Here is a 16,097-nt window from a genome sequence, read left to right as displayed (position 1 = left end):
TTAGGGAGTTTAAGACATTTTTTTTTAAAGCAGGTGGACAAGCCCACGAGATCAAATATATAGATATATTTATATATAGATATATATATTGTTAGCAGAAGCCACCATCTGACCGATCCAGCTGGCTCTGACGAAATACGTTCGCGTCAAGTTTCGCAAATAAGACCAAACGTTTTGTTGCTATTTTTTTTTTTAACCGTCAACGTTCAGATAACTAGCTTAAACGTCACGTTGCTTTTAATCCACACTCAAACGAGAAGAAGGCGGAACGCGATTTACCTTCTTACCCTCTGTTCAAAAAGAGAAGAAGAAGAAGAAAAACCTCCGCCAAAAACTCACGTCAGCTCTGCCCGACAACGGACGGGCGCGCGCGCGGGGGGGAAGACACCTCGCGCGACGTTCGCCGTTGGTCCAACGGCCACACACACACACACACACACACACACAAAAAGGTGGACTTTAAAAACGCCCTATCTGCTGAGTGTCCCCCGTTTCCACGTCCAAAAGATACCCCAAAACGACCGCAAACAAAATCGTTGTCAAATCAGTATTTGCTAAGGGAACACATACTTCGATATCGACGCGGAAATCATGTCGAATATGTTGTATTTATCTCCTTTAGAGCCCTCGCATCCTTCTCCCTCGCTTCCTTTCCTCCCTCGCCGTCGCTCTCTCTTCACGGGCAGATACAGCAGCTACCGATGCCGAGGCTCCGCCGTGTGTAGTTTAAAGACCACTTTGAGACGCGGGAATTTCCCCACTTTCCCACTTTCTCTGCCTCCCGCTCGGTAAAAAAGAAGAAATCAAATGTATCGCAGACGGATTGTTCTCGTCATCGTCTCGTCAGTTGCCCCTCTTGTTTCGGGGTTTCTTTGGGGAAGATTTTCGAGACCGGTGAGGCTCACCAAATGTGTTTCCCATTCAGCTCGCTGGGCTCCACGCCCCTGGTAACGACAGGAGCACTCGTCCAATCGCAGAGCACGCTGAGAGCCCGACTCGAGCTGCTGAGCTGTGCACCCGGGACGACGCACAGCTCACATGAAAAGCCCCACGCGGACTGAATGCATGTGAATGATTCAGTTCAATAAAAAAATTAAAAGGTTATTCCTTGAAAAATATTTCACTCAGAGCTCAATATCCTATAACACATACAAATAAATGAGTGTTGCTGTGACACATATTAATATACCTGCAGTATGCACGTGCATCTGCTACTCGGAGGCCATGCTTGCAGGCTCTTCTCTCCCCCCCCCCCCCCGCCCTGTGGGGCACTTTGTTGCAGCTCAAGTTCTCAGAGCTGTGGTGTGCAGCACCACACGCATGGGGAAAAAAGATGAGCAGCAGCAACAGGGGAAGTGGGCCGGAGGTAAGACTTTTGAAAATAATAATAAAATAGAACAGCTACGTGTTGTGGGTTTGAACTACTTACCGCTGCAATGGGAGAAGCCTGGATGCAATACGACTGTTACCACCGAGGGGTTATTTATTTTCACGCAAACAACTGCACCAAGGGGAAACATGTATGGAATTCAATGCGGCAGTCGTGCCGTGCATACCGGAGCCGCGGAGCTCATGGTTGTATTTGTATGTAATGTGATCGTGTTAAAAACTATATCCACCCTCTGCGGGTTCTGCATTTTCACTTCTTCTCTTATTACATGGCATATATGTGTGTGAGTGGGAGGGGGCCAATGATGATAAGCTTTGCAGAACAGAAATAAGCATGAGACACAGAACAACAACAACAAACAAACAAATAGAAAACACACACACACACAGGGGTATTCACGTCTGTGTGAGGCCTGCAGGGTCAGATGACAGTCTGCTTCAGCCGACGAGTTGAAGCACTGGCGACACCTGAGTGACCTTCTACATAATGAATGCGCTCTTTGTTTCCACTTCACTGGTCAAAATACGCGCGCACACACGCACACGCGCACACTCACACGTGCGCAACGAGTGTGTGTTGTGTTTTATGTGGCCATTGCCATTTGACAAGTAATTACAACATAGTTCAGATGCAGTAATTACAGGGGGCGGAAACGGGCTTTTCAATTTCAGATTGATGTGTGTGTGAGAGAGAGAGAGAGAGAGAGAGAGAGAGAGAGAGAGAGAGAGAGAGAGAGAGAGAGAGAGAGAGAGAGAGAGACAACGGTACTTTCTTTCAATGTAGTTATTTCTGTCATATTATTATTCATATGAATTGTATATGTTTTGTGTTGCTGTGTCTTGGCAATATTGTTGTTGCAACATTCCATTCATGCCAATAAAGCCTCTTTAATTGGGAGAGAGAGAGAGAGAGAGAGAGAGAGAGTGAGTGAGAGAAGGCAATACCCTTGCACTCAATAAAATGAGCAATTGCTCCCGTTTACAATGTATCTCCCAGCAGTGTGAGTCACAGTGGGGATGGAATCGATCCATTGGTCTCTGTGTGGAGAGAAGATCTTACATGCAGACTTTCCACATGTATGTATGTATATATATATATATATATATATATATATATATATACATATATCTGTGCCTGTGTTCGGCTGAAACCTGAGACCAATCAGATTCCACGTCAGCACATTCCTGAGCACGTCCTGTTTTTCTCCATTTATCAAATTTTTGCTAATCAGTACAGGTTCTTTACACAGCAACTTTCTCCAGCAACGAGAAGATGTTGCAGCCCCCGTGGAGCGCGCTCTGACACCGCCATGTTGTCCTTGCACCGTGTCAGGCTTTAACAACTAAATGGCCCAACAGAAAATCCTGGAAATTAGATTTACAGCTGGGTCGATCTCCCATCTGGAGCTGGGCCAAAGTTTGATATGAGAGCGAGAGAAAGAGAGAGAGAGAAAGAGAGAGAGAGAGAGAGGGAGGCAGGCTGATACTGCACGATGGATGGCAAAGAAATGCTGATGTATGAGAAAAATAGAAGAACAACAAAAACAAGAATACAGGAAGGGAAACACACCCATGCAGTTACATAATGCAAGCGGCAAGTTTGATCAACTGAACAATGACTTCAAGGTCTAAAGTGGTGCTTTTGCATTGTTGCTGCAAAATAGCTTTTTACAATGTGGGATGCACAATGGTGCAAAGCAATAGTCATGATATACATGGCATGCGGGTTAGTTAGCTTAGCGGTAATCAGTTAGTGAGACAATGTGCGGGTAAAGTTTAGGATTCGATGTGCGAGTTGAACGAGTTCATTTCTCTCGCTTGAGCCAAAACCGCGAGGAAAAGAAAAAATAGTTCAATTAAGATTGAAGTTCAATATAGATGTTGCATCCTTTCCAGAGGCTGCGGTTCCAAAGCAGCTTTGAGGCCGGCATTAAGAGGAAGATAGTTATTCATGACGGGAGGGATGACTTCATTCACTGGCGTGTGAAAGTGCTCCGGATGTAAAGAAGCAGATTCATTTGTCTTTTAAAGCGCTGCATAAATCGGCACCAGTTTAAAGTCTCTCTCTCTCTCTCGCTCTCTCTCTCCCTGAGTCTTCTGCAGACAAGGAATTCAGTGTGAATAATTCATCGCGACAATAAGCGTTGAAACTAAAGGAGTACATAGTGATTGACTTTAATCAGTGTCTATACCTTTTCTTTTAGACCGCGCCAGAATAACAAAAGGTTTCTCCAACGGGGGAAGAAGCAAACACGGGCTGTTGAGGGTGTGTCCTCTCTTCTTTCAATTGGAAGTGTTTTGCGGATGAAAGCTCGGATCAGATGCATTCTGTCATATGGGCTTTGACACACACACACACACACACACACACACACACCGCAGTGTGACATACAGCATGGCCTATATGCAGGATATCTTTCTGCTCGTCTCCTCTGCCGTGATGAGCTGTTATCCACATGTGTTCTCAGCCCCATGATAGGAGCAGACAGCTGGGTTAATCCTGACGAAACTACTGGCCGCGTAGTCGGCCTTGAGCCTCGGCCGAGTAAACACCCCCAGAGCGTATATTAGGCCTTAGGTCGGACTAGCAGGGGGGGGGGGAACCTCCTTGTTATACGAGTCCTACAAGATCAAAACCAATATAATCCCATGCGTCAGGAGTGTACCAGCCCTTCATCATCGGCCACGCCCTCTACCCCCCCCACCCCCCATGTATCAGTTTGACCATGCCAGCTCGTCTGCCGTGAATCTCCCCCGCACATTGTAATTCAGCTGTCGCCTTCCCGGTGGCAAATTAGAGAGTGCAGCTCTGCTCTCTCTCTCTACCTCCGGAGCGGCGGGAAGACGGTCGGCATCGGGCCCCAAGTGCTCCCGGACAAACGGTGCTGCATGTCTGCAGCTGCAGGCGGGGGTCGTGTGTTGTGAGAAAAAGGAAGGAAAATAAAACCCCCAAAAAGGCTTCAACGTCGAGGAGGAGATTGTCAGTGCTGGCTGCTGAGTATTTTATGTTGTGTGTGTGTGTGTGTCTGATGCGCTTCAGGCCTTGACGAGGCCAAATCTTCCTCTTCCTCTTCAGTGCTCAGGTGTAACTCGAGGCGTCGCTGTAAAGCAGCTCCAAGTGGATATTCATTCATAATCATTCATTCATATCCATCATTTAAGAAGAAGAAGAAGAAGAAGAGTGCTTTCTTATTCAGCAAATAGCAGACTGTACCAGTAATGCACATCTTTCTCCTGATGGAGTACACACCACACACACACACACCTCTTGTTACATAAGCATCTCCCACGCAAGAATCAACTGGCGATAGAATTCAAACGCCAAACTCATGTTGGATTTTTTCTTTTTCTTTCTTTAAAACATATGGTTATCACTCTCCTCCTTGCAAACCTGCTGCCATATAGAATACATGTCATATATAGTATATATATACAGGACTGTCTCAGAAAATTAGAATATTGTGATAAAGTTCTTTATTTTCTGTAATGCAATTAAAAAAACAAAAATGTCATGCATTCTGGATTCATTACAAATCAACTGAAATATTGCAAGCCTTTTATTCTTTTAATATTGCTGATTATGGCTTACAGCTTAAGAAAACTCAAATATCCTATTTCTAAATATTAGAATATCATGAAAAAGTATACTAGTAGGGTATTAAACAAATCACTTGAATCGTCTAATTAACTTCAGGGTCCTGGAAACACATTTTCAAATGTTTGATTTTGTTTTGCTGTTATAAATCTTTTTTTAACTTGGTCTGAGGAAATATTCAAATTTTATGAGATAGGATTTTAGAGTTTTCTTAAGCTGTAAGCCATAATCAGCAATATTAAAAGAATAAAAGGCTTGCAATATTTCAGTTGATTTGTAATGAATCCAGAATGCATGACATTTTTGTTTTTTTAATTGCATTACAGAAAATAAAGAACTTTATCACAATATTCTAATTTTCTGAGACAGTCCTGTATATATATATATATATATATAGCATGCATTCTGTTATGTGATCCATATGGAGAACAAATAAAAACTGAGAAAACTGCCGCTGTAAAAAGAAGAGACGTTCTGGGTTTCACTGCAGCTCTGTCAACAGACAGGACATATATGCATAAAGTACCTATATAAATATAAATATTTATCTATATATATTGTTCCGTGTGTTTTCACGAGTGCATCGAGTCGCCGTACTAACGGCTCTGTTTCCAGAAGGTCACTCTTCTGTAACGGCCGCTTGTTGTGATCATTGGGTCAGAAGGATAACCAGATCTTTACCATCAATTACTGCGAGAGTCTCATCGACACACAAGCCTTGTGGGGTCTCATCTCTCTCTCTCTCACTCCCCCCAGGCCTTCCCTCTGAACATGAACCACTACGCCAACAAGAAGAGCGCGGCCGAGAGCATGCTGGACGTGGCTCTGCTGATGGCCAACGCTTCCCAGCTGAAGGTCGTGCTGGAGCAGGGGGCGGACTTCCACTTCTACGCCCCCGTCGTCACCCTCATCAGCATCTCCCTCTGCCTGCAGGTCGCAGTCGGGGTCCTGCTCGTCTTCATAGGTGAGAAAATACACTCCCCCTCCCCCCCCCCCGAGAGCCCCCCTTTTTGGTAGAAAACCAGAGCCCGCCTTCTTTCCGCTTCACACCTCTCGACCTCCGCGAGCCCGTCGTGCGTCCAGCATCGGCAAGATGCACTCAACGTCAAGTCCACTGGGTCCTGAACCGACCCGGTAACCACGGCAACCAGGCCTGACGCCGCAGGTCAGAGATCACGAGGTGTTTTAGTGCTGCTCTCAGCACTCGGAGTGGTGTGTGTGTGTGTGTGTCAATCAGTGCCGGTGCTCATGTTTATGCATGTCTTGGAGTAAAAAACACACCCACAAAAAAAAAACAGTCAAATGGTCATCCGTTCACAAATCCAGAGATTCTGAGGACGATGCATTCAGGCGCCACATTTAGGGGGTTGGAAGAACGGCTCAGCGAAGATGAGTTAGAATGAGATTTAACGCCGGTACGTTTTACTCCGATGACTGAACAGCGGGTCAGTGCACTTTAGCCAGGTCACACCGACTCATCTCCACTCCGACAGGACGAGTAAACAACACTGTTGGCACTGGTGGAATGTAATGCAGTACTTTTACGACAAATACTGTCGATAGACATTTGATGTCAACTTTCACCATGTTTGTTTTTGTTTAATAAACTATTCTATAAATCAGGCTATGAATGAAACATCAACAAACCCTTCAGGATAAAGACTGGAATACAAATCTGGAAAGAGAAAACTAGTTTAGAGAAACTGGCCTTTAAAGATGTGTATTGTAAAGGAACATCCCCAATGTGATTAAGGTGACTCGTTTACCACCATGAAGCCTCCACATTAAGGCCAATGCTTTTTGAATAGCAGTTTTTTTTAAATATTATGTTTAAATAATCAAATGAGGCATTATTTGATGGTAGCTTTTGGGGAATTAAGGAGAAATCTCTTGAAACAAGTCAAATAAACACCTACATGTGTATTTTGGATGTTTTCTTTCCTCTAGTTTGAATGAAAGCAGAGGCAAAATATCCCAAAATCAGTGCTGATGTCGCTTTAATTAGAATTTGCCAGTTTGTAAATGTGCCCCACACACACACACACATAATAGCCGTATTTAACACTCATAATTGACTGTAAAATAAGATTTGCACACGTTGTCGTCTGCACTGTGAAAGATCCCGCATCAGAAAGACGTCGGCTCAGCATGCGGGAGTCATCATCTCCACATTCATGGCCGCTTGCCCCCTGTGACCCCCTCCCCCTCCCCCTCCGCCCGCCTCGTGTCGACAAGAAAATCAAACGCATCTCATTCTGGTCCCTCCCTCCTTCCTTTCCTCTTTCCTCATGTGCTGTTCCTCCCTCTCCCGAGGATCCAGCCTCATGGAGCCGGAGGAGCGAGATGCGAGTGGCCTGCATACCCCCCCCCCCCAAACACTATACCACCGACCCCCACAGATCAGACACACACGCAGCCAAGGAGGCTCCTTACACCGTTTAACCTTTGCTACCACACACACACACACACACACACACACGTGCCTCATACACACACATCTACCTGAAATCTACCTTCACTTAACTGCATTCATCCACGGAGATGATGAAGACGACAACTTTCATTCGTCGCCGCGTTATTTTAAGCATATGGATTTATTTATTTTTTGCATCATGTTGGTCACGGTGTTAACGAAACACACACACACACACACACACACACACACACGCACACACTCACACGGTTGTAAAGCACTGAAAGAATGCAGGCAGTATCTTTGAGTGGACATGAACAGAGATATCACTTTAAATGATCAATCAGACAAAGTAGAGTCCCATGACCCATAGTGGGGTCAATATATACTCACCGTCTGGTTTTTATTCACACTCACACACACACACACACACACACACACGGTTATAAAGGAAATACGAGCTTCCCTCCATCAGCTCGCTCTTCCCTGTATTGTTCTTTGTTTATTTCTGAGTGCTCCGAATCAGCAGCTTGTCCACAGGATAGAATAACAAGTATTTGAGTGATGAACTATATATTAGTCATACCAACAACATTATTGTATGACACACTTTCCCACAACTCTATATCCGCCTTGTTTAGGTTCCCACATGGAGCTTTACCACGACTGATTGTTCGGTCGTCTCACAGAGCCCATTGGTGTATGTATGAAAATAGCAATAATCATTTCACAATCAGCCCATTTGTCTTTTAATTTGGTGATATAACTCCAAAAAATAACATTTTAAATAGACTTATTTGGGAATTTGGATGAGATTTGCTGCATCGCAGATATATAGAGCAGACGAATCCTTCATTTTCAACACGGTTTTACAGCTTTATGGGGTCTGTATTCGGTAAAACCTCACATGCCCTTTTCAAAATTAAATATCGGAGCCCTTTTTGAGAGTCCACGGAATTAAGTAAGAGTTATTGTTCATTACAATATCGGCGCACAAGGGTTTGGCTCGAGTCCCAGAAACAAGGAGACTGCTGATGTTTCATTCGACTTCCATCGTGTGTGTGTGTGTGTGTGTTTCTTTTAATATATTCCCTGGTTTTGTCCGCAGTCCGTTGGAACCTGAATGATGAACAAAAGCAGCGGAGGCTGAGCACGATGGAAACCGTGGCCACCGGCCTGGTCTTCATCATCGTGGCAGTCAACGTCTTCATCACAGCCTTTGGAGTTCGCGGCCCGAACCGTGGCGACTGACTGACCGCACACACACAAACACACACACACACACACACACAGAGACACACACACGGTATTCTCTCGGTTTCTGCTGCTCACATATATTCTTTATGCTCCTCCCTCTCTCACAAAGGTAGCTTCTCTCCTGCCTTACTATGCCGTTGTCTCCTATAGACATCCGTGTAGTCAGCATGTTTTATTTTGGGTCCTGACCCCTCACAACCCACCCCTCCCCCTCCCTGACCTACAAACACACTGACCTCTCCAGGCTCTCAGAGAAATTTCCAATGGAGGGGGGGCGACTCACTCCAGAAGATCATTGTCCTGCACCAAGACAAAACAAGCGAACCAGAGGGAACGCCGACCTCACGCTGTCCGTCTGCCGCCGTCGCTGGTCGAGAGTGACCCCGGGTGACCCCGAGTGACCGGACAGACACCAATCCTCACCTACACATGCTGACGGCAGGGCGGGACTCGCATTGTTAATTGCCCCGACGGCGTTCGAGCAAAACGTCATGGTTTGTGTCCAGACGGCTCTGACCAGCAGGTATGATGGTTCAGGGCGTGGCCCGTCATCTGACTCCAACCCCCCCTCCCCCCCCCCCCCCCGAAGGCCCCGGACGTCGTGCCTAAAGTTCAATTATAACCCTGTTTTGGTCGACTCTCCAGCGCATGCGGCCCTCTGAACCGGCAGCCGGTGAGTCAGAGTCAACACGGCACAACCGCTCGTTAAAACGGAAGCCTTAATTAGACCGTGTTGCAGCAACGTCACCGACGACACCCCGATTAGAGCCGGGAGCAAATGCTCATTTTATACACTTCAGCAGATCCACCCCCCCCCCCCCCCACAAAAAAAAGAAGCAGTTTAACACCTGGAGAATATTCCCGCTGTAGTTTATGTTACAACGAGACTGGGACAAAGCACCCTGCAGGCGACCAAGCCGACGTCACGAGCTGATCCTTTTTCCTCCTCCACAACTATATCATCGGTAACCTTGGAAACAGCCAGACGGACAGAGAGTCAGATTGATGACACACACGGCTCCACTCGGGGCAGATCTGTGGACTGATATATATTTTCATAAAAATACATAATGTATGTCTATATGTCCACAACACCAGAGGATGCCGGCGATCACCAGCCGCAGGGCTCATAATAGCTCCCTCGTGGGAATATGGATACCAGTAACTGAACAATCATCACTTTAGCTCCCCTCCCCTCTCTCATCTGTTGCTCATTCTTTGCAGAAAATAAAGATGCTCCTGAGATCAGACACCTGAGCGCTCCTCCACAGCTGATCTGCACAAATCATCCTTTGGAGGTGTCCATTATCATGACAAACGCTTGAAAGGGCTTCAAGTGAGTGTGAAAAGCCCTGCACACACACGTCTTCCTTCAGCGGGTAGCTTGTGTTTAATGTGGCATTTAATTGAGTCGACTCCATTCATTCAATCAACGTGATTGTCATTGTTAATGAATGAAGGCTTCCGGTTTGTCATTGTTAAGAGGAGAATATTTTCCATCATCTTCGTTTCCTTCCTTTGGCGCACTGAACGAGGGCGCAGTGCCCTCTAGTGGATGTATGGATGCTCTTCAAATCAGGGAAAATAATGTTTTTTTATCGTCTCGTTTCCATTTCCTGCTCGTTACTGTGATTTTATCCTCTTGGTATTTGGTGATAAGTAACTGGACACACTTCTGTGTATATCTTTGTAAAAAATAGGATACAACTAATGTCAATGTGATGTCAAAATGTACTTTAATTAAGCAAATTATATATATATATATATGTATATATATATATATATATATATAATTTCAGTATATTTGGACTTCGCCTCTCTATGAGCACATGGAGCTTGTTGGCACGATTTAATCCCAAACACGGCTCTTCTTCTCCTTCTTTTACATTTTTATGGCAGATGGCATCCAGTGAACGGTGCATTTCCGCCACCTACTGTAGTGGAGTGTGGATCAGAGTACCCTATCCCCTTACGAAACAAAACAAAATCAATAAAACTAAACTAAAACAAAACAAAAGGGAGATTCATAGTTTCAGTGATTTAAATTATATTGCTCAATCCTGTTTCTTTCATATATTGTAATAACTGTCCTGCCCCCCCCCCCCCAAGTTCTTCTTCTTCTTCTTTTAAACGGCGGTTGGCATCCATATAATTGGTGCATTACCGCCACCCTCTGGAGTAGTATTCCGTCAGTTGACGCCTTACCCCCAAAACAAACAAAACCAACAAAACACCCCCCCCCCCCCCCCCACAACAATATATATTTTATATATATATATATATATATAATAAATAAAAAACTACATTTCAACTATACCCTAAACTGCCCACAAGTTTAATGCATCTGTTAGATTTAACCAAACACGGCTCCACCGAGCAAAGGAATCAGCCAGAGTGATTGAGAACAGCTGTGTGGGTGTGCAGTTACACTCAGTTTACACGCTTCAATTGAACCAAAACATATGATTGGAATTGTTTGTGCAAATCGGTTATTGCTTACACATGCGTGTAGGTACGTGCACAAACATTTTGGGGGGCAGCTGCTCAAACCAAAAAAAGTGCACCCATTGCCAACAATGTTTTGTGTGAGTTGAAGCATAAGCAGCAATACACTAGTGAAGCTGTCCTCGACCTGCGTTTCCTCTGGGCAGGATTACACAGCTAGCTTACATTTTCTTTATGAATAAAGATGAATTATTGTATGGCAACAACAGTACAAGCGTTCTGATTGGCTAATGGGCCACTTCGTTGCACTACATGAGACCAACAGCCAACTATCCAGCGTCAGTATTACAGCCAAACAGTAAATAAGAATATTCGACAACACGTGGTGTTTGTTGTCAGATCTAAGAGCCAATCAGCTCTCTGATGTGGCCACGGTCAGCCGTTGGTTTCCCATCAAATCGAAGAGCCAATCAGCTCCCTGATGTGGCCACGGCCAGCCGTTGGTTTCCCATCAAATCCAAGAGCCAATCAGCTCCCTGATGTGGCCACGGCCAGCCGTTGGTTTCCCATCAAATCCAAGAGCCAATCAGCTCCCTGATGTGGCCACGGCCAGCCGTTGGTTTCCCATCAAATCCAAGAGCCAATCAGCTCTCTGATGTGGCCACGGACAGCCGTTGGTTTCCCAGCATGCAACGGGGCTTATCGTCGATAGCAGCTCGAGCTGGAAGTGGACGGACCCGATTGGAGTCAACGGTTTCCCGTGAGTTCGTGAACATGTGAAACGTCGAAGTCCGAGGAGGAACGTTGTAGTTTAATAGAGGAGCGCGAGCGCCAACGGAAACTACTGGACGCCATTTTCAACCCAGGAGTTACAACGAGCAGGTTGGTTCTCTTTGTTTCTTAAAGGGTACCTGTAGTGCAAAACAACAACGTGCTACATCCATTCGGCGCATCAAATAAATCATATTTACCCCGCCGCTATTGTCAACAAGTCACGCATAGCCCGAGGATTTACATTTCTTTGTCAACATTCCGAGTCCGTGGGCGCAGCCATTTTGCTAGTTATTTACTCCAGCTCAAAGCTAACTATGACGTAGAGTCGTTGAAAGGAATTCAGCCAATCCGGAGCCACTTCTACACGCGTTGCTTCTTGGGATAGATCGGTGGCCTCAAGAATTACACAATCTATATCAGGGGTGCTCAATACGTCGATCGCGGCGACCTGCCAGTCGATCGCGCGTAGTATTGGTAGATCGCATGACATTAAAAAATTGGCCCGCCCCTGTCACTTTCTATAGCGCCACATTACAGCAGAAGCATGTCATTTCTGTCTCTACGTGTTGCGTTAACAGTCCTCTGCCCGCCGTCTCGGCGCGCGGAGCTCCCGACACCGGTTTGCGCGCATCGGGACGGACGGAGCAAAGAAAAGTCACTAGCACCCCGAACATGTCGGCCGAACATTGCATCAATGAAAGACATCTCCAGCGCTGGCTTATGCGCGATGTAGCTATCAAGCTCACTCTTTTGTGTGAAGCAGATGAGGTCTAATGACACTATATCAGGGCTCTCAAGTCTCACGCATTGAGCGTGAGACTCACGCATTTCGGTCTTATTTCACGCACTCCCGCCACACATCTAATTCCTCACGCTGAAAAAACCTCTCGGCTATTTAATGCTTGAATGCAGGGGTGCTCAATACGCCGATCGATTGTTGAGTAGAAATAGTCACTAGCACCCCCCCCCGTCGACAACTCTTTTCGGCTCGATGCGGCGCGCAACAGTCAGCTGTATCGGTGCTGATGGAAATCTCACGCTTGCCTGTCTTCAAAACTTGAGAGCCCTGCTATATCATCGGACATAAGTTCGTGCTCTTTACAACAAATGCACTCTCTGTCTGTTTTCTGTGGCACACATTTCCCACAACTGCACCAAACGTCCGCCGACTTGCGTGCACGGTCCGCACGGTGAAGCATCTGGACCGGCGGTCCTTCGGCATCAACTTCATCAGAATCATCGCTATCATCGCTGTCACAATTCACTAAATGGGGATAGTCTGCTTTTAAAGGTTCAAACAAGTATCCAGTTGCTGAATCAGACAATCTTTCATCGTCCATATTCTCAATCTCTCAGCATTTGTTTGCGAGCGCTCGACGTTGTTTATATTGGTATCTGAACACATCCGCTGTGGCTGGCTGTCGATCTATCAACGATCTGACGTCACACCACCCGCGACATATTCAAGCTCCAGTGCAATGTCGCATGTCGGATTTGAGGACTTTGAACAGCCTAAACTACGTATTGTTATTGAATACTGGACCGTCAGTGCATGAATAACCTTTAGAAACACATTATCTTTTGATCTGGCTACATATTGTTTTGCACTACAGGTACCCTTTAACAGGGCTCTCAAGTGTCACGCATTGAGCGTGAGACTCACGCATTTCGGAGACAGGGTTGAATAGAAGAATTTAGGGCACTGAAGTTGACAGGGCTCCCTTCTTAGTTTAGTTTAATTTTCTTTCATTTTTATTTCTTTTCTTTTCTTTTCTTTTTGAGGGGATAAAGGGCTTGCTATTTCTAGTTCGCAAAGAAAGGCAGTAGGTGGCGGTAATGCACCAGTTTGGATGCCAGCCGCCTAAAAACAAAAAGAAGAAGAAGAAGTGACATTCAGGAAGTCCGCTTTTGGCACACGAGCTCACGGAGTGTAATCTGTTGACAATCTGCGCAATCCACGCCTTAAGGTCCACTAAATCGGCTTCATCCGTGAGTTATACCCTGTTACCATTTATATTAACATGTTTGCGTTAATATGTCTTTGTTTTGAATACAGTTTTGTTTATTATTAGTTAATGGTCAAACACTTAATGATGTACAATTCAGGGCTCTCAAGTGTCACGCATTGAGCGTGAGACTCACGCATTTCGGTCTTAAGTCACGCACTCCCGCCACACATCGTATTTCTCACGCTGAAAAAAACTCGGCTATTTAATGTTTTAATGTGCCGCAGCGCGCAAACATGAGCTGGCCGCGCTGCCCTCACCGTGGAGGAATCAAGCGCTCCCCTGGAGTTCTGCTGTGAGGAGCCACTTATCAGCCAATCAAAACAAAGAAATGGGCTACACAATAGCCAATCAGCTGCTGCTGCTGCTGCTGATGGAAATGTCACTCTTGCCTGTCTTCAAAACTTGAGAGCCCTGGTCTTCATCACTTTAACCGTCCTCCTGTGTTAGCTTTCTGTTCCCATCTCTTATGTTAACGGGTCGGTTTTGACCCGTGTCTTAAATCAGCTGTAAAAGACACTAACAACAATTATCTATCATCCAATTTGTTTCTCATCTCTTGGTTACCTTGTTAGGCTTCCTTATTCATGAACATATTGGTTTAAATATTTTTGGAGTGGGCCTCTGGGCCAGTATACCGTATTTAAATTTAAAAAATGGTAAAATGAAACTCAAGAGAATCATATAAATAAATAAAGGGTTGTTGTGTTACCTGACTATTACTGAGGGGTATTAGAACACATCTCTGAAATATATTTGCTTTATTTTTTATTTTATTTAAATATTATTAACGATAGTAACATCTATGGTTTTGTGGTCAATTTCGACCCATATATATTTACTTCAAGAAAAAGGCTAAAAAGTATTTTTTTCAGCAATATAACTTTAATACAAACACAAAATGAAAAGCAGAATAAGTCATAACACAAAAAATAGATTTGCAAGGTCAAACAAACAACCAATCAAGCAAATCAAACCAATAGAAATCAATAACTAGTTCCAAAACTAATAAAAACTAAATCAGAGTAAAAGTCTCTGTGCAAGAACTTGTATGTGTGTGTTTAGATGCATGTGTGGCAAAAAGTGACACTTTTAGTGTGTTCTTTGCAGAGATATTTCTTGCAGTTGAAGCACAATACGTGTGTCTTTCTGTCCTTACTGCTTGGGCAGACCTCACACCTTTCTTTTAGAATCAGGTGGCCTGAGTCATGGCTGGTAAAGAAATTGTCACAAGTGATATTGTGACCCTGCAGTCCAGTAGTCATATCGAGGACCACACGTTTTCCTTGGTTTTTCTCGGGGATGCCACTCGCAGCTTTGCCTGTGTAAATCTGTAGATTCTGTAGATAACAATGCAAAATGAGAATCCCCTAAAGCGCACATGATTGGGAGAGGAGCTGGCTGTCACTGTGTTGGCTGACAGTGCACTTATGATTTCAGTTTTGGTTCTAATTATTGATTTATAATCTTATTTTTATAACCGGGTCGAAACCGACCCTAACAACACAAAGGTCATAATTTCAACCAGAACATTTTATAATTTAGTGAATCAAAATGTTTTTATTTTGTTGAAATAGAGGTTCCTGACAGTCAAAAAGCCTTGATGCAAATAAACAAATTTATGTGGTTCTTTTATGCATTTAAAACCTAAAACGGGTCGGTGCCGACCCTTACACAAGAGGAAGGTTAAACTGATGGAACCAGTTCTGGAGGAAGTATTCCCATCATGTACTGAGGTAGAGTTCCAGGTACTGCAGTACGTAAACACGTCCATACCTTTTTACTATGATGCATCACAAAGGTACTCGTTACCTCAGAGGTACATATTGTACTTGTTACTGTACTACTGCGAATATAAAACTGACTTATTGAAGGGACTGTTGTGTTCAAGCTCCTGCAAATTCACATTTATTTAGCCTGATATTAATTGCTTAGACTTGTTAAATATTTTCACTGTGTACTGATATTACTGTTACACTACACTACACTTAGCTTCATATTTATTGCTTATACTGTTAATGTTTCCACTCTGTTTCTGATATAAGACATTTTCCTAGCTTCTTATTCATTTCTGAGACTGTTAAATAAGTGACACACAGTTGTCTCCAGGAGAAATGCTGAGGCCGTTGGTGAAGCAGCACGTGGACGAGGTCGTCGACGAGGCGTTTGGGCTGTTGGACACGTTGACAGCAGCGTATGAGGACATCGTTCGTTAGGA

General features: G+C 44.6%; 2 protein-coding genes across 2 annotated transcripts in view; one reads left to right on the top strand and one right to left on the bottom strand.

Annotated features, from left to right (window-relative positions):
• Positions 1-874, bottom strand: part of LOC130199001 (serine/threonine-protein kinase WNK2-like) — a 44,114-nt gene extending 43,240 nt beyond the window's left edge. The window contains 1 exon segment of the mRNA XM_056422154.1: positions 340-874. The gene's annotated coding sequence lies outside the window, so the exon portion shown is untranslated.
• A 4,905-nt stretch (positions 875-5,779) lies between these two features.
• On the top strand, positions 5,780-8,989 carry LOC130199804 (ninjurin-1-like). Its single transcript, XM_056423597.1, has 2 exons — positions 5,780-5,948; positions 8,506-8,989. The coding sequence occupies exons 1-2, from the start codon at positions 5,795-5,797 to the stop codon at positions 8,646-8,648; spliced, it is 297 nt and encodes a 98-aa protein (XP_056279572.1). The 5' UTR covers positions 5,780-5,794; the 3' UTR covers positions 8,649-8,989.
• Positions 8,990-16,097: the final 7,108 nt, after the last annotated feature.

The sequence above is a fragment of the Pseudoliparis swirei genome, chromosome 9, assembly GCF_029220125.1.
Source record: "Pseudoliparis swirei isolate HS2019 ecotype Mariana Trench chromosome 9, NWPU_hadal_v1, whole genome shotgun sequence".
Lineage (NCBI taxonomy): Eukaryota > Metazoa > Chordata > Actinopteri > Perciformes > Liparidae > Pseudoliparis > Pseudoliparis swirei.
Note: the sequence above shows the minus strand (reverse complement) of the source record. Positions and strands in the feature narration are given on the sequence as shown.